The sequence below is a fragment of the Rousettus aegyptiacus genome, unplaced genomic scaffold, assembly GCF_014176215.1.
Source record: "Rousettus aegyptiacus isolate mRouAeg1 unplaced genomic scaffold, mRouAeg1.p scaffold_m13_p_2, whole genome shotgun sequence".
NCBI lineage: Eukaryota > Metazoa > Chordata > Mammalia > Chiroptera > Pteropodidae > Rousettus > Rousettus aegyptiacus.
In genome coordinates this window covers 158,643,233-158,666,825 of record NW_023416295.1, presented here as the reverse complement: position 1 = coordinate 158,666,825, position 23,593 = coordinate 158,643,233, and the positions used below count along the sequence as shown (strand labels likewise).

Here is a 23,593-nt window from a genome sequence, read left to right as displayed (position 1 = left end):
AATATATGCCCGGTGAGGATCTAACTGTTCCTTGTTACTTCTCAATTTGCACTTTTCCCACAGTGGTCATAGCCTCTTTTCTGCATTCACTTACACTGTTCCCTTCCTCTTCTCTCCAGTTACTCAATTCACACACGATTTTCTAGTCCCCACTTCTATGACAGAAACTCTTCTAATGACTCAGGCTTAGTAGTCTCCCTGTTTGAAATATGACAATCCTTAGAGTCAGTCCTACACAACCTGTTTACGGTCATGTAAAAATCCATCAAATTCGAGATCCATAGAATCTTAGTGATGATCTGCATCACTACATCCCTCATTTTACATATAGGAAAGCTGAGGCCCAGGGCAACCAGTCGAAACTAAGTGCATGTGCTATCTCTGCTTCCTCAAAAGTCAAACTGAAATAAGAGTAGAGGGATTTTTTTTTAAGGCATAAATCAACGAAGACAGAAATAACAAGAGAGGAGGTGAAGCATCAAGAGATGTTAACAACACTTTGAAGGATGGAGCACTAGGAAGAGCACAGCTGACTCGGCGGAGCAGAAAGGCTGTGCCCTAACTGCCCTGAGAGGGGCTGCCAACTTTAAGCCTGATTGAGACTGTTGAAAAGGCTTGGGGCCTGGAGGCATCAGGGCCCTTAACTCACCTCCTTTCTCTGGGCCAGTGCTACCAGGAGACTCCCCAGTTCCCTTGTGTCCTTTCTCCTGGAGAGCATCTTTCACTTTCCTCTTGGCTCAAATTAACTCAGAAAAGATCTATGCTCAGGGACATTAGGTACAGGGCTGAGGTGCTGAACTAGAAACAATGGAATTAAGTGAAGGTCTGTATTCTGCACAAGGGATATCCCCTTACCCTGTGCCAACCCTTTTCCAGAATGCAGGACACCTGGAACAAAGCATCCTCCAACGAAACTTCTGGCTCCTGCAGTTACTCTACAGTGAAGCCTATAAACCGATAAGCCTGACCCAATATGCTTCTTAGTGCCTCCAAACATGAATGGATAGCCAACAGTCACTAGACATGAAATAAAAGGCAGTGACCAAAACCAATATAAGAAAGGAATCTGGAGGATCAGATAGACGACAAAGAGCATAAGAAAACTTGAGTGGAACGTTGATATCCTCACAGAAAGAAGAAAGACAATATTACATCTGTGAAACAAGAACACAGTGCTGTGAAAATGGAACAATAAAGGACAAGATAAAACTCTTAATAATTAAAAAATATAATCATAACAACTAAACAATCAATAAACATTTAAAATATAAAGTTGAATATAAAGTAGACCTAAATTTAAAAACATATAAAGATGAGAAAAGTAAACAATAGGTTCAAAATATGAATATTAAAAATTCCAGAAGGCATAGAGATAATCAGAGGGAGGAAATTATGAAAGGAAAAAATCTCTATGAACTGAAGAATGTACCTTCGAAATTGAAAGGGCACCCTAAGTATCTAGCACAGTGAATGACAGACCCACACCAATGTACATCACGGAATTTCAGAACAGAGGGCACAGAGGGAAGATTGTCAGACCTACCAGAGGAAAAAAGGCAAAATAAAGAACTAGGAATGTGAATGGGATCAGATTTCTCAACCTATCAGCATCTCCAGTTCACCCTTTTTCAGGAAGCTGGAATATGTGTTCATTTGACATGAGAAAACAAATCAAGAGAGCAAAAAACATGGGTTCCAGGAAACCCCAACTCAGGGGAAGGAATTCTCAGAGGCACAGTGAATAGGGCTCTTAGGATGATACCTGAGTCATGACAGCAATCAGTCTAGTTTGCATGTCTCTGAAGGATAAAAAAAAATGGAACTGAGAGATCAGCTTATGGGTTTGACCAAATAGAGAGGGATTGCATAGTTCTTTGAAAACTTAAGAAAAATGAGAGCTTCTAAAAAACAGAGAATAATAAGGCGAACAAAAAGTAGGCAATTTTTTCCTTCAGGAAAGAAGACAGGAAGGAAGAAAATAGTACTTTATTGGGCTTGGTTGTCAGTAGTATTTACGTGGTCATAATTTAAACACTGACTGTGGTTTAAGAATTATGATAGGACTTGATGAGGAGAATGTGCAGAGAGAAGAGTGTGTGTGAGAGGGAGGGAAAGGCTGACGCTGACCTCTACCTTCTATGGTAGTGCGGGAAGTTGATCACTTAAGAAATCGCCATGTGAACATATAATTTAGATAAATGGGAGGAAAAACAACCAAAAAGGCCCCATTTAAAAGCGTTCAAAGTAACTGCATCTGAAAAGAATTCAGGGGATGAGGACAGCTAAACAGAGAACTGTTCTTTTTTTATTCATTAGAAGTCTTTCAAATTTTGGTTCTTCAAACTAGGGAAAATTTGACAAAACATTTCTGAAAAGAAAATTAAATAAGTCCCAGAGAGATCAGCCCAAGATCACACACTGTCTTTTGGTGTCGGCTCTCATTTGTTTGTCAACCTTGACTCTCAGGTTAGCATCTAAATAAAATCCCGGAGGATGAGAGTGACATCTCGTACTTTTTTAGTAATGCTCGCAGCACCTAGAACACGTTAATTAATATCTTCCTATTTCTGAAATTTCCATTAGATCTGTTAAGAGCTAATGAAGTTCCCCAAAGCATTTAGTGGAAAAATTTAAATAGCATGGCTGATATTTAAGGCCTAATAATGAAAATGACTTGCTCCCTCCTTAGGCTGATACTGGTCAGTGGTTTTGCAATACAGTTCAAAAATCTTTTCCAACTGCGCATAGCAGACGACTACATTCAAGGTATAAGAGTCTCAAATCATACTGGACATGCATAAAGTAGGGCAGTAGTTAAACAACAAAACACTAAACTCACTGGCAGAGTTGAGTGAGCCTGGGCTCCGGAGCAGGTGTGCCTGGCTTTGGCTCCTCCACTTTCTGGCTGTGTGATCAAATTGTTAAAAGGCTATGCCTCTGTTTCCTCATCTGTAAAATGGAGATGTGGTATTCTCCATCCCACGGATTGGTGTGAAGATTCGATGAGTCAATGTTAAGTACTTAGAGCAATGCTTAGAGCCCAGGCATGAGTGAAAGAAGAGCCCCTTGTCTGCTAGAGGGAGGAGATTCATAACTTCTTCTTCTTGGTATCTTAATCACCTGACAAGATGCCTGGCATATGGTATGCACTCAATAAATGCTTTATTAATTAGATAGTAAGCAGTCAAGTTATATGTGTGTCATAAAGAAATGAATATTAAGAGTTAGATGACTTAAGTTTCCATTTTTATTTTTGTCACTGATGAATCGTAGCCCTGGTCAAATCACTTTGCCCATATGGGGCTTTGCTTCCTGATCTGTAAAATCAGAGCATTAATCTAAGTTTCTGTTCTCTTTATTTCTTTTCAGATCTGAAATTTGACGTGGGTGGTACCAAGAGAAGTCAGAAAAGGTTTCCGGTGGAGCCTACTATATAAGCATTCTCTTGGATAGTCTGGGTACTAAAACCAGCAAGAATATAAGGTAGAACAAAGCTTAAGGTCCTAAGGTATGATCTTGAGACAAATTTGAGCTAACAAATCTTTGATCATGTTACATCCGTTTAAGGCTAAACTGTAGCTGTATGTCTCTCTGAGTTAAATCAGCCATTCTTTATGTTTTTAAAGCCAGTGTCTAGGAAGGAGGTTCATTAAAATGAAAGCTAAACTTCTCCAAGTTATAAACTAAAGCCTAAAGTATTGTGGTATGGAATATTTAGCCCTCTGAATTATCTGAATATTTTACATCTAAATCCCCAGTCCCAGATTTCTACTTTGCTGCTTCAGTGCAGCGCTTAAACTGAAATGGATTGAGGTGAACTAAGTGATGTCAACTTGCAGTGATATCCAATGACCCTCTAAGTCCCTGGGAACTCCAAGGTCCTAAGTCAGCTATTACTTTTCATTACCATCCTGCCAAGAGGCTACAAGTGCCTGCAGCCAGGACCACCGTCTGAGGACTGAACATAGTGCCATGCTTAGAAGTGCAGACTTGGAGTCAGTTTGCTCCAATCCTGACCCCCATGTCAAGTGGCATTCCGCCGTCCTGTGTCTCAGTTTCCCCTTCCAAATGGGGCCAATGATAGTGCCTACCTAATAGAATAGTTGTGAAGCAAAAATAAATAAAGTGTTTGAAATATAGTAAGCTCCATGTAAGTGTTCACTTTTGCTATTATCTTGTGGGTTTCATGAGCTTCAGCCAATTATTCAGCATTAAACTCTACTCCAAAGGCCTAACATAATGAAGAGATGAATGCTAAACTGCACCAATATTTAAATCATCCAACAAATTCCTGTGCTACCTCTCAAAAAGATAGAATCTCTGAACTGAGGAGATATAGTCAGTGTTTCCTGATTTTTTTGCCTAAGGTTTATGGCAGCAACTACATCTTTTATCATGACCCAAGACATGCATGCTATTGTCAAAGGGAAAAAAAGTCCCCGAACTAAGAAATGAGAAAACTGTATATTCTGCCTCTTTGCTTGTGGCTTAAGAAAGTCACTTAAGCAACCTGTTTAAATTAGAATTTGTTAGCTGGTGCTCTGCTTCTAATCTCTGACACCAGTTGGTGCTTCCATGTTAACTGCCAGACATGATTGTTGAAGATGAAACCTTGTTATTCTAATTATCAGCCACAGATGTAGTCTTAGTATTAACTTCTCAGATCTTCCTGCCCCAAACTGGTATGGATGTGATATTTCTATGGCCTTGTAAAGTGAACTTTATATTTTATAATTTTTCCTCATTTTTCAAAAATTAGCTGCTCAGGTAAACATTCTGTTTCCCAACTATGTTATCTTTCTTTTTTCTTATCCTCTCTCAATGATACACTCTTTTTTCACTTCAGCGATTCTCTTGCGAGCAAGGACATAAACTCTGATATATGCTGAAGAGTAATCTAGATTTTAACATATCTAGCATAAAAAAAAAGTTTCAGAAAATATTTTCACTTACTATATGCGTTACACTTATTTTTTTTCTTGTATTTTACCTCTTAAAAAAAAAAATACCACTCATCACCCACTATATGGATTTGATGACCTATGAGTACTCTTGGAACCACAATTTGAAAACTACTGCATTAAAGTCCTCAAAACAGACTACATATTTATTATTTCAAATATCTGGCAAGGATTTGACTTGGATAGGTTGGGAAGGAAAGTACTTTCGAAACGTGAGAAATAAATAGCTTTACATGTTTCTGGGGAGTGATATTTAAAGTTTCTCTTTTTGTATGAGTCGGAAGAGATACTAATTGACCAAGAGTTAGCAGAGTTAGCAGCCTAAATTTAGCAGGATGAGGGGGACAAATGGGAGGAGAGCAAAGAGGGGTGGTGAGCCCAAGAGGTTTCACTGTCTCAGGCAAGTCCTCTGAGTCAAGGAGCAGCAGAAACTACCAGAGGCACAGCTGGAGGGGACAGCACTTAAGAGCTGGGAAGTGAAGGACTAGGCCCACAAAGGAGACAAAAAGCAAATAAAAGTGCTAAATAGGGAAAAACTATATGGCAAACATTATGAGAAAAAGCCTGAGGCTCTTAGAGCAGCAACCAAAGGAATTCTATAGTAGGAGGTTCCTCTGTAAAAGGCAGTAGTGACTAACTGTTCCATTTTTAAAAGCTTGACTCCCTTCAAGGCTCTCCTAGAATCTGAACCACTATTCAGTTGCCAAGAGTTCAGGGACTGATGCGGAACTGCTCCAAAATTCTTGCCTCTGTCTCCTCCTGCTCTGCCCTTCCCCACCCCACACACACACACCCCCTTCCCCAGCTGACATTGTTGCAAATGTCTATCTATGCATATGGACATAGAAAAGGATAAAAATAAAGATATGGCATTAAAGATAATAATGACAAATACTAAAATAAGGAGCGACATGCGCGGTACAAATTTGTAAACAGCATTTAGAGGCAAACCGTTTTTCTCCAATTTGCTCTGCACTTTAATTTTGCCTATTAGGCACAGTTCACTCTCTTTTCTGCCCAATGTAGGCAGCTAAAGAATCTATATGGAGATACTGTTGTGAAACTTTAAAAGGTTCTTTTAAATAATGTTCATCAAGTGTAGTACACATGTATCTGAAGTTATTAAACTTTAAAAGGACATCAGAATTTTAAAATAATTTGAGATAATAATAAATTAAACCTATTATTTACTGAGGTTAGGTGTTTACACAGTGAGCTCTGATTACAGATGAGGGTAACCACGATACAGAAAAGCTAACCAATATACTGAAGATCACAAAATTATTAAGTGACAGAGCTGGGATTCAAATCCAGGAAATTTGGCTCCAGACTCTGTGTTCTAAACCACTATACTAATGTAAGCAAAATCAATAAAAAGAAAACCATTCCCAGGATTTCTTAGTTATTTTCGGATCCATTTAGATAATATAGAGCCTATATTGCTGTATATTTTCATCTATATAAGAGGATGTTTTCTACTCTTCAATTTAGAATGGCCTAGTTAAACTTCACATCTAAATGTAAGATTTAGCTTTGCAATCACATTACATACCATAGGTTCTATTTCCTTTGGAGGTCTTTCCAGGGGAGGAATGTACCATTGAAAGCAAAGTTCCTTGTTCAAAGCCTGTGTTGCCATATCTGATATCAGCTCTACACAAGATGGGCTGGGAAGGAGCTTTAATGATAAAATGGAGTGTAGAGAACTGTCACGAAGTAACTAGGGAACAAACAGAAACATCAGTTTAATTGCTGGTAATGAATACATTCAATATTTAAAACATTCATTTAATATGCATTTAATATGGGCTACATTAGATAACTCCGGGAATTGTTTCAGCTTGTTTTGTGGATATAGATTTTAAAACTCTCTTTGATTACCACAGAGAAGTTTGTCCTGAAGAAAAATATGCTTTAAAATTCAGAGAACTCAACGAATGTCTTCTACTTTGGTGAGTCTGCCAGATTAAAATCCTAAAGGGGAAAATGTCCATGCTAGCTAGCATTTCAGTCTCAAGGTCGCCATGGAGTCTAAGAACATGTCCTACTTTTTTCTGGCTTGTTCTGCTGATGAATTTACTGAGGGTGTGATTACAATTTATTATTTATTTTCCAATAGCACATTTTTTTTTGCAGTGCCCATGTGCAAAATAAGACACAGTTTTTGCTCTAAAAGATTAAAATCCATTATTTTCATTTACTTTTTAAATGAGTGTGGCTGATTTAAGTTCAGTCTTGGTGAATCTGGGCCCAGCTACTTTAATGGAACTCTGCCCCTAAATCAAGAGTTTTTAAGAATCATAAATGTGTATAATGCAATTAGTAATTTCATAAATTATTAGTTTTTTAAGGTAGCTAGGAAAGCAAAACATGATCGATATCAATAAAATAAGTCTAGCCAGAGAGATAATAATAGTGATAATATCTCAAGACTAAAAAGGCCCTTCTTAGAATACAAATTATTTTCAAAATTAACTTCTTGTTGAACGAGGGATGAGTTTGGGGGGCTAGATTAAAAAAAATGAAGGGATTAAGATGTATAAATTGGCAGTTATGAAGAGTGAAGGGTATGGGTATAAAGTACATCACAGGGATTATAGTCAATAACATTACAATAGCTGTGTATAGTGCCAGGTGAGTACTAGACTAATTGAGCATGGGGGTGGGAATCAGGATCACTTGTTTAACTGTATAAATGGCTAACCACTATGCTTCATACCTGCAACTAATATAAAATAATATTAAATTTCAACTGTAATTAAAATAAAAAGAAGTCATGCCTACAATTTTAACAAAATCGGCATTATATTAAGAGATAATAAATATACTAATTAACTTCTGGTTATTCCCAAGATTACAGTATGGTGGCTGGGAAGCAGTGCCAATAAACTCCTGACATCTAAAGTATCTCAAGGCTTGGTGACCAAGGGAAACATGTCAGTGTCCAGAAAGAAACGCTGGCATTTCTGAAAGGCTTTGTACCTCCCATTATTTCTGAGCCGATTCAAGATATAAGACTGTCAGTGCAAGTCTTCAGAATAAAATAAAAAGAGAAATAAAGACATCAACCTTTCAAGTTATCTACCGAAAAAAAAAATGTTTGACTGAAAGGTAATATCAAAAGTGAAAAACTTTCAAAATGTCTAGAGACTATCATAAAAGGATATAAACCAGAATGATTACTTATTAGCACTATGACACTAAAAGCATGACCAAAATGCACAATAAGCAAGATTAGTAGCATTAAATAATCATTTTAAATGCTTAGTAAGATTAATTCTATGTCAGGCAGTTCACCAAAAACTCAGGTAAATAATTGATTCACAAAAATTAATTCTCATGTTTTTTCATATCTGAGTGCCTTTCAAGAGTCTGACAACTAATTTAGCAAAGAATTCACATTTAATAACTATATAAGTGGAGAAAAATAACAAACAAATACCTTTCTCTGCAATATAGTGTTTATTAGCATGATGGTTTAATAACGGTAAATTTTAACAGAAGTCAATATCGAAATAGACATTTAATTTTCCATTGCCTTAAAAAATATCTAGTTGCTAATGAAATTAATTACACATGCTAATTGATGGGATATAAACTGCATACTTTTGATATGTTTGATTTATTCTTTGAAAGGAATGAAACAACTGACCTGCCAGAACTTTTGTTTTCCACAATTCTGTGAACAACAAATTACTTTGCACCAGTCAAATATTTGACCTTACGCAGATTGTCACAGGCACACAGTCTCAACATGAATAACTCAGCACCGTTCACAATTTAAATCATATCCTCTTTCTTTTTTTGGAATTTTTAATGTAATTTGCTCAGTATCTTTGTTTGTCTATCACAAAGCTTCGATAGACCTGACAACATGCAGACATAAAACTGATGAGCAGGACAAGTAGCAATGATCATTCTGGAAAAGCATCCACTTTGTGGGGGAGAAAAACAGGTTTAAATATCAAATTAAGGAAGGGGTTTGATTGAAACAGTCTCCTGAGTGATTAAAGGCTCAAAAGTGTTATTATAAAAATCAGCCAAGCTTGGAGATTATTTTTTGAAAAAAAAATCCAAAGGCTTTATGCTTGTTAGCTGTCTACCCCAGTGAAACGAACACATGGTTAGGTGGCTTGCACCTGTCAGGCAAGCAACGGTGATATCCAGAGCTGATTATCCTGGGAGAGTGTTACACTAATTATATATATAAAAAAAGAGCAAACTGGGTGAAACAACTCTTTGATAATGTTGCTGCCACTATAAATGTCACATGTATTTACAAGGTATTCAGGGTTGTACAACTGGAGCATCCCTTTTAGGAACTGGGTAATGATAGGCTGCCCTTAACATAAAGTACAGAGCTCCTTTCCGAACAGTATGTAAGGAGCCACACTTATTAGTTTCCGAACACTTATAAAATATTCACATGGATAAGTGTATTAAAACTATAGTTCTAACCTTCCCATTCATTGCCCTCTACTCCAAAACACCTGAAGCACCTGGGACACATGCAGTGACCTTCAAAGAGGGTCTCAGTTCCCAGGAAGGGTGAATCGGAATTCAGTGTTAGATGGAAAGGATAGCATCCCACTGCCTATCGCTCCCTTCCCGGGGGAGGGCCCGACGTTAACATTACATTCCTGACCTTTCTACCTCCGCTCGCTCCTCTCCTGGGACCGATTTATCTGAGTGGAGAATTTGGGGAAAGAATCTTGACCATGCACAGCTCCACTCTATTTGTAGGGAGGGAACATTGTATGCTCCTTCATACAATGGAGGACTCTGTCTCCACAGATTTTAAGGAGGCCTGTAATAACCAAAACCAAAACCAAAGCCAAAACCAAAACCAAAAAACAAAAAAAAACATATGGCTGTATAGGCAAATCTGTCCACTTTGCTATTAACTACTAAGAAGCCCCTTTACCAGTAAATAGAAGCCAAATCCTAAAATATCAACTTTATGACCCATAAAGGTATTATTTTAATCTCAATCTGCTTTACTCTTTTAATTCTCAAATAATTTAGAATTGGGGCAGGAAACTGGGGTGCTGAGTATTGAATGTGTCAATTCTATAGTTATCTGAGAAGTTATTTGAAAAATTCTCCCATGTGGATTCCAATACACTGCCCTGGGGATAATTCCATAACTCCAGGTGACAATCACTTCTTTTACTGAATTCTTAAATATTCCTTAGTGGCCTTTCCACTTATTTATAAAATCACAATTTATTAACAGTCACCCCGCTCTCTTGTTTAAAACAGCAATTCCTTTTAAAAGTATTATGTACCCTAAACCATTTTCTAGTAGGATAAGATGAGCACAGTTTCCCAGTTTGGAACAAGGTCACTTCTCTGAGAGAGGCGATGGTAGAAACATGGATCCAATGTGGGCAAGTCTATAATGGTAAAAATTAAAGCCTTTTATGGTAAAGTCCAAATTCAAGATAAGTCAAAATGAATGAATATTTTTCTGCAAATGACTTGATTTATTCATCTCAAAATTCATATTGGAAACTTATAATACACTGTGTCAACTGGAATCTCAAACTTTGCATTTACAGAGCAGAAAACACCAGCCTTCTGCACAAAGGTTCTCACTCTGCAGCCTCCACCGAATCTGTTAATGGTGTTAGCACGTTCTAATGATCACAGAGGTTCCAAAGGGTGAAATAGACTTTGATTATTTCCTCTTCCTCACTGTCTGTCTCCAAAGGGTCACTGAATTGTTTTGTTTTGTTTTCAATTTTACTTAAGCAATATCTTTCAATCCATCCTTTCCTTCCCATTCCTATGATCAAAAACTTTACTACTTCATTATCTCTCCTTTGGATAATTTGCTTTCATCTATCCTTTGCCAATCAGCCCTACCCACTATTCACAATATAACTAAAATATTTTAATTTTTACATTGTGTCTGCTACTAGCCCTGCCATTTTCTCTTAAAAAACATATCTGAAGTTTCATAATTTTCTTCTGTTCTAACTCTACCAATGTTTCTCATGGACCACACCTAAACTATGTACAAGCACTAGGCCTCATCCATCCCTTCTTTCTCCACCAACTAAGAGTGTCTCGCATATTGTTAGTATTCAACATGTTACTCAATATACGAAATTTCAAATACACATTCCTGTTTTTAGTAAAACTCTTTACTTTTCAGTATCTTCCAAGTCATCAATTTTAGTTTATTCAAACATGACTGTTATTCAAGACCCTAATAGCTTTAAAAATCAAAACGACTCTTCATTTATACTCCTCTTTTTACTTCTTTTCAACAGATAACTTAAAAGAAGTGTCCATATTACATACTCTGGGAAAGTCCATTCAATTTAATGACACTTTCCAAAAAAAAAAAATCCATATTTATTCACACTCATGATTGTAAAAAAATACACAAAATAAATTATTACATATTTAAAACAAAGAAATGTGGGCATTTAGAAACTCTCAGTCTAGTTTTCTAATAGAGTCATATTGAAATTTGTGCAACTTGGCAAAATGACTGCCTGAGAGATATATTAAGTGCAGAAATATAGAAAATTCTGAGACATTCTGAAGATATATGAGAACAGCATACCAAAACACTTAAAATGTGAACTTCCCTAAAAATCCAATATATTTAGTTGGCTTCTCTACATGGTGAAGCAGAAATGAGCCTCCCCAAGAATTCTGAAGGAACTAGAAAACTGTGCCAGCATTGAGGTTAATGTGCTCCCTTCAGAAATATAAGAATGATTTTAAGAAGTTTTACAAAATATATAATGTTTTAAAATATTACCTTGCCTGATGAGTCCTGTAAGACTTTTTCTGAAAAAGATGGATTTTCCAAACCTTGCAATAATTCTCTTGGAAATTCATCAATACAAGAGGAAGAATACAGCTGTAAGAATCTTCTTAGGAAAATATGCATTTCTTTTTGGCGTAAAATCAACCCAGAGTTGAAAAGGGACGTGAAAAGTGTATCATCTGGCAAAGAAGTTCCAGAATCTGCCTTTGGAGATGCTTCATGAAGAAAAATACCTTAATTTAGAGTCATGTGAGATAACAGAGTCGTCTCAATATTACTGGGTTTTGCTTACTCTCTGATATATCCCCACCTCAGCTAGTGGCTGCCAATGACTTTCCTCCATTTTGAGAGCTTATACACTAATGGAATTGCTTCTTGCTGCAGAAAGAATATCTCAGAAGCATGTAAGGATGTTAATTCAGGTTCCAAGCCTTACAATGAAAAATATTCTATCTAGCTGTCTTATTTTAGGCTCTCCCCGCAAAAGATCTTCAAGCAAGAATTTAAGTGCAGATAATTTATTTGAAAAGTGATCCAAGGAGCACAAGAGAGAGAACAGGCCAAGTGTGATCGAGAAAAGAGCTACTGAGAGTGAATTAATGAATGGGCTACAGCTATGAACAATGAGGGCTCAGTCCTGCAGAGGATCTTCTGATTATAAATAAATAAATAAATAGATAGATAGATAGATAGATAGATAGATAGATAGATATGTACAATTATCCCATCAAGGGACTGAGAAGTCAGAATATTGATCAATCAGTTCCCTGTGCGTGTAGAATCCTGGCACTTCTAGTCTATCCTTCCTTTGGGCTAGGCAACCCTCAGTAACTTCAGAGAAAGCCCAGAGCAGAAAAGCAGTAAAATGTAGGTGTCTGACATGGTAAGGTCAGCAGGTGAATTCAGAGGTGGGCCAATACGGGACAGGGTATCACCAAAGTCTGTTGTACTGGCTAATGTTCACTTCCTTAGCCACTGAACTTCCATTATTCTTGTACCCATCGTGATGTAAATTTTACCCCTGACCCCTTTCTGATGCTTGTCTATCTTACTGCTAAATCCTGATAACTGTGCTTAGCCACCCTACGACTCAATGTATTAGCCCTGCTGGCTTCTCCATCACTGGGCCCTGGTATGGGTCAAACTGTCTTTTCTGACTGTTGCACTGGTGAGTAACACTGGATTACCAATTTCATGGGCACAGATGAAACACAATAATATACATCATCACAAGACCATAATAAAGACTGATATAAAGGAGATTATATCAGTTTTTCAGGAAATTCTTCAGATACACCAATGATAAAATAAAACAACAACAAAACAACTCCATGGAGTTAAATATCCTATCTGTAGTCATGCATTTCTTCTCTTCTACATACTGGATACTAAAAGACTCTCTCCTTAAAGCCAAAATTTCACCTTCTTCATTTTATAAGCTTTTCACATTGCGATTACTGGTTCTTAACTATTCTGAACCATGGGTCAATTTAGCAGTCATGAGAAGCCGCTGAATGCCTGTTTATAATATTGTTTTAAATACGTGAAATAAAATATATAGAATATCAAAGAAAACCAATTACATTCAAATACTATTCTATTGAAAAGTCAGGTGAAGTTATTCTTACAGGTAGTATATGAGAATTCCAGTATCTTCTGATGAGAATTCAGAGATATCAAAGTATTTTATAATTCTAAATAAGAAACATGACAAACAGAAACTAGAAAGGAATATGTTCTTTCTTAATACATCAAAAACCTACCTAGAAGCTTGCTCATATTATTAATCCTTTGCAGGTGAATATAGTAGCGCAATAGAAGGATCCATGTAATATCCACTTTGGTCTGAGTCTTTTTTTTAGCATCTGTGTTGACATTCACATCATCACTTTGGTAAAAAAATGTATAGCCAGTCTGGAAGACAACTTGGTAGTTATCTGAAAGTAAATACAAAAAAAAATTTTTTAATACAAATGTTACGCATTTCTTGAAAGATGATAATACATGGAAAAAAGCTCAACTCATGAGACTATATTTGATTAAATTTGTTTGTATCACAAAAGACAACAAACGCAAAGTTAAAATACAAATGACAGACTTATAAATGATATTAAAAAAACATAGGAATTGTTTTTATCTAATATATAGAACACCTTGCATTAATCAATAAAAAAATATAAAACAGTCTAATAGAAAAGTGGGCAAAAAATTTCAACAGGAAACTCAGAAAAGGAAACCCAAATGGCCAAATTTTAGCATCACTAAAAATCAGAGAAATGAAAATTAAAATCAAATACTTCCTTTAGGAAATGACAGACACTAAAATCTGAGAGTAATAAATATTGGTGATAACGTGAAGATATCGAAATTCTCATTTACTACTTGCAAGAACAACTTCTTGGGCAAGCAGTTCAGCACGATCTAATAAAATTTAAAATTCATATACTTACATAAAATTCAGAGTCTTGCACAAAATATTCACTACAGGGTTGTTTGTAAAATAAAAGTACGTAAATAAATAAAAACTTGGAAAATAAGTTTATTCATGTAAGATGAATTTACTAGATCTATAAGGCAAAAATATAGTGTCTTGGTTCAAATTCCAGCTGCACTACTTACTAGTGTGAGATCTTGAACCTCTCTGTGCCTTAGGCCTCTCTAGGCTTTTGATTTCAGAGTCTTAATTTTCTCATCTTTAAAATGGGCATGATATTATTGAATTGTATACCTGAAACTTACTGGATTTTGTTAACCAATATCACCATAATAAAAATAAATTTTTAAAAATTAAAAAAATAAAATGGCCTTGATAAGGGTGGTCTGGATAGATCTTGAAAACATATACTGGGTGAGCAAGCCAGTTCCAGAAGATAAATAAAGTATGATACCATTTGTATACATTTGAAAGAACTCAATACCATACTTTGCATTATTTATGTATATGTACACAAATATATAACATTTGATTAGGACAGTGGTTGCCTCTACAGAGAAATAAAGGAAAGATAAACAGGATCTTCTATGGTTAGTGGCACAGCATATTTTCTTGAATTGTAAGATGAATCCGCATGTAGTCACTACCCAACTTAGCTATCAGAATATGTCATTCTCATATTAGGAGAGCCTATAAAGCTCTTTCTAATCCCATTTCCTCTTCTCTGCCTCAGCCTGCCTCTAGAAATAATCACTACCTAAAATTTAATAATCCTATATGTTTCCTCTACTCCTTACTCATATATTATATATTCTGTATTACATATCATTTAATAAGTAATATATTGCTAATTTTATCTTTTGGGAACTTTATAGGGAAAATCATATTGCATGTATTTATCTATGATATTCTTTTTTTCACTAAACATTATGCTTTAAAAATTCATCTTGGCTGATGCATGTAGCTGTAAAGCCATTGATTTTTCATTGCTGTATTATATTCCATTACTTTGTGAATATAAAACAGTTTATCTGTTCAACTATTGATAGACACAAGGATTGTTTCTAATTTTTGATTTGTTGGCTGTGGTTTTTGTCTTTGCTATTATGAACAAGGCTGCTATGAATAGCTGAATACCTCTTGTCTACACACATGCACATACTTCCTAGAGGCAGAATTACTAGGTTAATTTTCAAGAGTCTTTTGATCAATATTGCTTTTTCCTTTTCCACATAAACTTTAGAATAAGTTTGTTAAAATCCACTAAATAAAACCTAATAAAATTGTTATTGAAGCTACATTAAATCTACAGATCATTTTGAGAAGATTTGGTACCTTGTAATGAGTCTTCTGAACTATGCACATGATATGTTTTCTTATCTTTCAATTTTTTTTGTTTAATAACTTATCAGATTAAACCTTAGATACTTTATACATTTTTGTAGTACAGTAAATGATAGCTTTTTGATCAAAGTTATAATTTACATGATCAAAAATAAAAATTCCTATCCCCAGAGGCAAGCATTTTAAAACACGTCTATTTTATTTCTTTCAATGGTTTCTTTCAGTGGTTAGTTCCAGTTCTTTAAATGATTCCCTTATACCACTTCCCTGGATCATTAGTTTTAAAAAATATATATCTATTGACTTTCTTTTATGACAGATGAGGCACTAGCTCACATAACTATTCCTATTCACTTTGAAGTTTTTATATTTATATCAACATTTTTAGTTCCCCTATTATTTTCACATTAAGTCTATCAGTGATATCCTAAAGCTCTTTTTTTTCTAGTTCTACCAACTATAGACAGTATCTCTTGATGTCTTACTTTGCAACCTAATGGCATCTCCACCCCTTCACTTCCTTCCAGTTTCCAGGTTTCCTACCAAGTTAGTAACATTTAATTTCTGTTCTGTATCTATATATAGTAGACCCTATTTCTTACAGAAGTTGAAAATCAATAAATAATGCTTAAGTTATTATGACTGTAGAAGTACTGTTCACTGTAAAGTGACTGAATTTACTTTACTAAAAGTAAATATCACAACCTTGTGACCCACAAAGGACAGAGTTCTTAGCACAAAAATCAAATTGATTGCTTTTATTTATTCTAATTTGTCAAAATCATGTCATATTCTAATTTTTTTCATTTTAACCAGGAATTCCTGAGGACTATTTTTTCTTAGCATTTTTGAATGCTTTTTTTTTTCTTGTTGGAAGAAGAAATGCTTCCATTCTTTACCATCTTCCTATCTTCTAACTTTTTGGTTATTCTGCTGCTGCCCAGAATCCATTCATGCATCTTGAAGACATTCTTGAGATTGCAAACTTGCTGCTCTCGTTGGTACTGACATATTTCTAAGCTTCTGTATGGGTAGCAATACAGTGGAAGTCTTCCTTCCTTCCTTCATTTCTTTTTTTCTTTTTCTATATCACACTTGCTTCTTTCTTTCTTTGCAACCTTGTGTGCTAAGGTACATTTGCGGTAAATTCCTTTTAAAAAGTTTACCTGATAATATTTGCAAACCACATATCCAATAAGGAACTAATATTCAAAATATATAAAGAACTCAAACAACTCAATGTCAACACAAAACAAACAATTTAATTTAAAAATGAGCAGAGGATCTAAATAGACATTTTCCAAAGTGGACATAGAGATGGCCAACAGATACGTGAAAAGATGCCCAACGCTAATCATCAGGAAAATGAAAAACGAAATGACAATGAGATAACACCTCATATCTGTTAGAATGGTCTATTATCAAAAAGACTAGAAATAGCAAGTGTTGGAGAGGAGGTGAAGAAAGGAAATCCTCATGCACAGTTGGTAGGAATGTAAATTGGTACAATCACTATGGAAAATAATATGGAGGGTAGTCAAAAAATTAACAATAGAACTGCTATATGATCCAGCTATTCCACTTCTGGGTATTTATCTGAAGAAAACAAAAATTAATAAAAAATATGCACTCTTATGTTCATTGCAGCATTATTTACAATAGCCAAGATATGGAAACAACCTAAGGGTGTATCAATGAATGAATGGACAGAGAAGATATGATATATGTAATATAATATATATAATAGAATACTATTCAGCCATAAAAATGAAATCTTGCCATTTGCAACATCCATGTTGTTGCTAAGTGAAATAAGTCAGACCAATAAAGACAAATACCATATGATTTCGCTTCTGTGTGGAATCTAAAAAAATGAAATAAATGGACAAACGAAACAGTAACAAACTCAGATATGGAGAACAAACTGATGGTTGCCAAATGAGGAGGGGGTATGGGGGGTAGATAAAAAAGGGGATGAAGTTAAGTACAAATTTCAAGTTATAAAAACAGTCATGCAATGTATATGGTACAGTATGAGGAAAACAGTCAATAGTGTTATAATAACTATGGTGTCAGATGGGTACTAGAATTATTGTGATGATCATTTCATAAGGTATATAAATGCTGAATCACTATGTTGTACACCCAAAACTAATATAACATTGTATGGCAACTCTACTTCAATTAAAAATAATTCTTCCATGTTCAGTTTGCTGTACTAACATTATTACAAAGAATAACTTTTATTCATCTCTCAATCACCAAATAATCATATTGATCCCACCAAGAGCTTCCCAATACTTAAATTTTTTTGATGAGAATGGTGGTGATAGTTTTATAATTTTATTTTTTAATAGTCCAATAAATATTTGGAAGTTTTGCATAATCCAGGGAATCATTATTTACCAAATGTCTAATGCACAATATTTTATACTCATGCATGTGTAAAAGAACTATTCAAATGAATGATAGACTAATGTATTTTAATGCAACAGAGTATAAAAAGTTCAATGATATTGCTTCCTATTCTACACTGGAACTAACCTTCAAGAAATTATCACTTATCTAGTGTTGGTTTGGTATCAACTAAGAATATCCAATTATCTGAAAAGGCTCTTAAAATACTCCTTCATTTTCCAACTACATAACTGTGTGATTCAGAACTTGTTTTTTCTTTTATCTTAATTCATCTGTTTTAAAGCACTTGTAAATGTAATACCTTACGGGCTTACATTTTTTCACTGAAGAGATACACTTTCCATGAACCTACTATTTTTATTCCCCCAGCTTTGTCTAGAAAAATGCAGAGAAGCCCTGGGAAAGGCTGTAGAGTCTGCAAAAGATAAAAAACTTCTTTTTGGTATCTGTTCTCTGAATGTTCCAAAAGATACAGTCAAAAATCTAGACTTTCTTATGGAGGAAAAGAAATCACCAAATATAAATGTCTGCCGATGTGCAACATGGTTTTAAATGCCTCTGGAATAACAGAAATTCACATCATAGATTTGTCCTTCTGCAGCATCATTAAGCTAAATTTTAAAGAGATTTTTAACATGCTATTAATTTTAAGATGTAATGGGTTTACCATTCTTTTAAAATTAATTAATAAACTTTAACTTTTCAGTTTTAATTTCTAACATTACTTTATTTCTTCTATAGTGGTAGATATAATTTTTTTACCTATTTAAAGTAATGTGGGTAAATTATATTTACTCCCACAATTATAAATTTTCCAGTTTTCAAATTTATTTGGTTGGAATTAAAAAATATATCTAGTATTTTAATTGCTGAATATCAGTGATGACTTTTCTCTTATTATATATCATTTGGGGGGTTACTATAATTAATTTTCTTAAATAAGTTGGCTAATATTTTATTGTTTTTTCCCTGAAATTATACCTTTAAATCTAATTTATTATATACATATTATAAAATGATACAAAATAATGTTAAACATCTCTCACATCAATCAATTAACTTAAATCGACTAAAGTTGTTTATTATCAAAAAAATATTATCAGGCTTTAAAACAAAGAAAACCCAACTATGTTCTACGTAGAGTCATATTTGAAATAAGATTATTAAGAAGATAGAAAATAAAAAGAGAGGCAGACGTGTACTTGGAAAATGTAAACCAAAAGAAAGCAACATTTGTGAACCTAGTATCAGACAAGGTAGAATTCTGGCCAAAAAGCACTAAGTGGAACAAAAGTAGAACCTTTATAATGTTATAGGGTATAATTCATAATAAAGATGTAATAGTTAAGAATATTCATACCCTAAGTTACATAGTATCAACAATAATAAAAAAAAAAACTACAGATATACAAAACAGGAAACAATTATATTAGTTGCAGCAGACCATTAATCACCTTGTCCGGGGGTTGTTGCCACAGTCCATGGGACAAATCAGGCCTATTCATGTTTATGAATGATCCATGCACTAAAAATGGGTTTTATATTTTTAAATAGTTGAAAAAATCAAAAAAAGAATATTTTGTGACACATGAAAGTTATATAAAATTACAATGCCAGCGACTGTAAGTAAAGTTGAAACGGAACACAGCCGTGCTCATTCATTTACGTTTTGTCTATAGTTCTTGCCACATTGCAACAGCAGAGTTAAACAGCTGGTGAGAAAGACCACAAAGCCTAAAATATTTACTATCTGGCCCTTTACGGAAAACGTTTGCTGACCTTGACTCTGTTTATGAATGATTACGTGACATCAAAAGCAACAAACATGACAAACAAACAGAGACGCATGAACAGGGACAGCGGATTGGTGGCTACCAGAGGGAAGGGGTAGAAGCGGGTGATAGATAAGGGTGAGGGGGGTCAAATATCTGGTGATGGAAAGAAATTCAACTTTGCGTGGTGAACACACAATGTAATATACATAGGATGTATTACTGAATTGTACACTTGAAACCTATTTGATTTTATTAACCAATGTCACCTCACTAATTAAAAAAATAGCCTCCATATACATAAAACTAGTAGAAATATAATGGAAAAATTTACAATACCAATAAAAGGATAAAATATTTAAAAATAAACCAAACAAAAACATAAAGTTCTATCTGAAAAAAAAAAAGTTAAAACACTTTTAAGGGGCTAGTAAAAAAAAATTAAGGGCATACAACATTGGGTAAGATGACTTAATAGTATAAAAATGTAAGTTATCTCTAAGCTAATGTCTAAACGTAATGCAACCTTAATAAAAATGCAAGAGGACTTCTTTTAAACTAGACAAGTTGGTTCCAAAGTTAAATGAATAAAAATCATAAAAGTCAAGACAAAAATTTTATTTTCAAAGACAATGAGCAGAGACTTACCCTAATATATATTAAATACATTATTAGGCTCTAATTAAAACAGTTTGCTATTTAACCCTGGATAGGTAGATCAATAGGAAATGAAGAAAAAGTACAGAAATACGGTAGTCACCTAGAAAAACTATTTTTATATCTATTTGTCATTTTTAACATCTTCCAAAAAGATTGCAAAAAATAATTAAAAGAATCCATGAGAGAACTCACAGTCTCAGAGTAGAGAAGACCTTTCAAACTCTGACAGAAATCCAAAAGTTATCAAAAAAAAGATTAATAATTTATACTGTATAGAAATAGAAAGTTTCCTCATGGAACTGAACCAACATAAAAAATTGATAAATTGAGAAAATATATTTACAAATAATATCATCATTAAAGGGTTAATTTCCATAATAAAGGGATTACATAAATAATAAAGAAAAGGCAAAAAAAACTCAAGAAAAAAATAAGCAAAGATTATAAGCAGAAGGTTCACACAAAAGGTGCTCAACCTTAGTCCTAGTAAAAGGTGTGCAAATTAAAATTAAATCTTTATCCGCTCCCTGCCATATTGACAAATGTTTAAAAAATGTTTATAATGTATCTATGTCAGCAAGTGTGTAAGAAAAATATACTTTTTATTAATTTCTGACAGGAATACAAACCGGCATAATATTTATTGAAGGTATTTGGCAAAATTTACCAAAATAAAAAATGGATCTACCCTTTGATCTAGAAATTTCCCTTATGGGAATTGGCCCAATAGATATGCTAGCCCATGTACACACACACACACACACACACACACACACACACACACACAATTAGTTATCTACAGCAGAGTTGTATGTAGTAGTAAAAGAGTAGAAACAACCTAAACATCTATCAAAGGGAAACTAATTTAATTACAGTGTATCTCTATAAAGGAATATTATGCAACAATAAAAAAGAAGTTATGTATTGATTTGAAACAACTGCCAATAGATACATTTATATAAATTAAAGAAAAAAGAGCAAGGAACATAGTCGTGATTATAATTATACTATTATTTGTATTTTTAAAGAAAAAATGTATCAATATATTAGTGTTTGTACCAGACTGGTTCACTCAACATCTGTCTTAATCTCCAAATGTACTTTCCTATATTGAAGAAGTTACAAAGTTAAAAACTGTGTTTCCATGATTTCCCTGCAACTAAGGCTTTGGATGGGATTTAGGAACCACAAATTTAGTGCATTTGTGCAAGACTTGGAGGTTGGAGCCCTGCTAAGTGGTATGGGAGACAGGATTCAAGGCCTCTCTTTTCCTGGTGTGAATTCTGGCAGAGACATTATGATTCTTGTGGTTGAAGCTAGAGCAAAGTCATCCTATATTGCAGGCAGCTTCCTGATTCTACAACTTCCATGATGCTATGTATGGTCTGAATGTTTGTGGCCCCTCCACCCCCAAATTCATGTGTTGAAATCCTTTGTTTTGAAAGCTAGGCCCTAAAACCCCTACCCTCTCCCAGAGGCTACCAAATCATTATCCGCTCTAAGCTAAAATTCAACAAACCACTACAATTAAAACTCTGAAACTTGAGTACACATGTTTGAGTACAAAATGCTTAGATATTCAAACATACCAAGCAAATAATCTGAGTATGAAGACAAAAGATCCACAGTGGCAAATTCTGGGATGTTAGGTAATATTCCTTGGCTAACTTTATCAATTCTAGCATTCTTCTTTCCAATAAGTAGGTTAATTGCCAGCACAGCTTCACTGACCTAAAATTAATAAATAATTAGAATTCATAAATGTACGCTTTCTGATTCATAAATTGCCCATTACATAATGTGAAAAAGCGAATTCATAAAATCACATTCAATATATACTGGAAGAAAAAATGAAGACAACCTCAGAAACAATGTTTCCCCAACATGTAGCATATGTCATAATCAAAGAAATCATTAGTATTGATAATATAATTAATGGGTAAATCATTTTTAAAATGCTACCTCACCTAGCTATGATATACATTTACCAAAATGCCAAATATGTACACATGTGTATCTGCCAGTACTTTCATTGAAGCCGAAGAAAACAAAGTCTCTATCACCTGGCTGATAGAGATTAAAAACACTACATATATAAAGAGCATTTCTACTCTTCCCAAAGAAACATCGTTGGCCCAAATTCCAAAGAACATAAAATTTTCCTTTCTTTTGTACACATACATTGTGTTGGCCTAACAGTTGGTAGGTGGAGGACAAAGATGTGACGATAAAAAGAAAGATTAAATAAAGATCACACCAACCTGTGTAGCAGCTCTTATTGCAATCCAGGCCAATGTAATGTATGTTTCAAATCTATTTATTATTGGTTCTTTAATAGAACTTTGCCTTCTGGTAGAAACCTAAAAAACATGGCAATTTTTTAATGCTAAATATATATAAAAATATCAAAGTTTCATAATAAATTTTCTCATCTTCTAAAGATGACAATTTAGTGGAATACTATGTAGCCATGAAAAATAATAATGTATCCCAGACAAGAAAAAGCTAAAGGAGTTTATCACCACCAAACCAGTATTATAAGAAATGTTAAAAGGACTTCTTTAAGAAGGAGATAAAAATAAAAGACCCAAAATATGAATAACAAAGTGGCAATAACCACGTGTCTATCAATAATCGCTTTAAATGTAGATAAATTAAATGCTCCAATCAAAATGAAACATATAGCTAAACGTATAAGAAAATGAGACCCATACATATGCTGTCTACAAGAGACCAATTTCAGATTGAAAGGCACAACAGATAGAAAGTAAAGTGATAGAAAAAGATATTTCATGCAAATGAAAATGAAAAAAAAAAACTGGGGTAGCAATACTTATATCAGACAAAATACTTTAAAACAAAGGCTATAATAGAGGCAAAGAAGAACATTTCATAATGATAAAAGGATCAATCCAACAAGAGGATATAATCTTTATAAACATTTATGCACTCAACATAAGAGCATCTAAATATACAAAACAAATATTTACAGATAAAAAGGGAAAGACCGACAGTAATAATCATAGTAGGGGACTGTAACACCCCATAGACATCAACAGATAGATCTTCCAGACAGAAAATCAACAAGAAAACAGCAGCTTTAAATGACCCATTAAACTAGATTAATTTAATTAATATTTTTTTTGGAAAATTTCCCCCAAAAAAGCAGAATACACTTTATTTTCTAGTGCACATGTAACATTTTTCAAGACAGACC

The 23,593-nt window shown here is 34.2% G+C and overlaps 1 protein-coding gene across 11 annotated transcripts in view; it reads right to left on the bottom strand.

Annotated features, from left to right (window-relative positions):
- Nucleotides 1–23,593, bottom strand: part of CFAP54 (cilia and flagella associated protein 54) — a 233,219-nt gene that overhangs the window by 32,975 nt on the left and 176,651 nt on the right. For 10 of the 11 annotated variants that reach the window (XM_036237282.1, XM_036237283.1, XM_036237286.1 and 7 more), the window contains 5 exons: nt 22,638–22,736; nt 21,966–22,107; nt 13,512–13,685; nt 11,740–11,963; nt 6,514–6,681 (listed from right to left, as the gene is read on the bottom strand). In XM_036237282.1, the coding sequence (XP_036093175.1) occupies nt 6,514–6,681; nt 11,740–11,963; nt 13,512–13,685; nt 21,966–22,107; nt 22,638–22,736 (807 nt within the window). The remainder of the gene's footprint in view (nt 1–6,513; nt 6,682–11,739; nt 11,964–13,511; nt 13,686–21,965; nt 22,108–22,637; nt 22,737–23,593) is intronic. The other variant, XM_036237287.1, reaches the window with a different exon arrangement.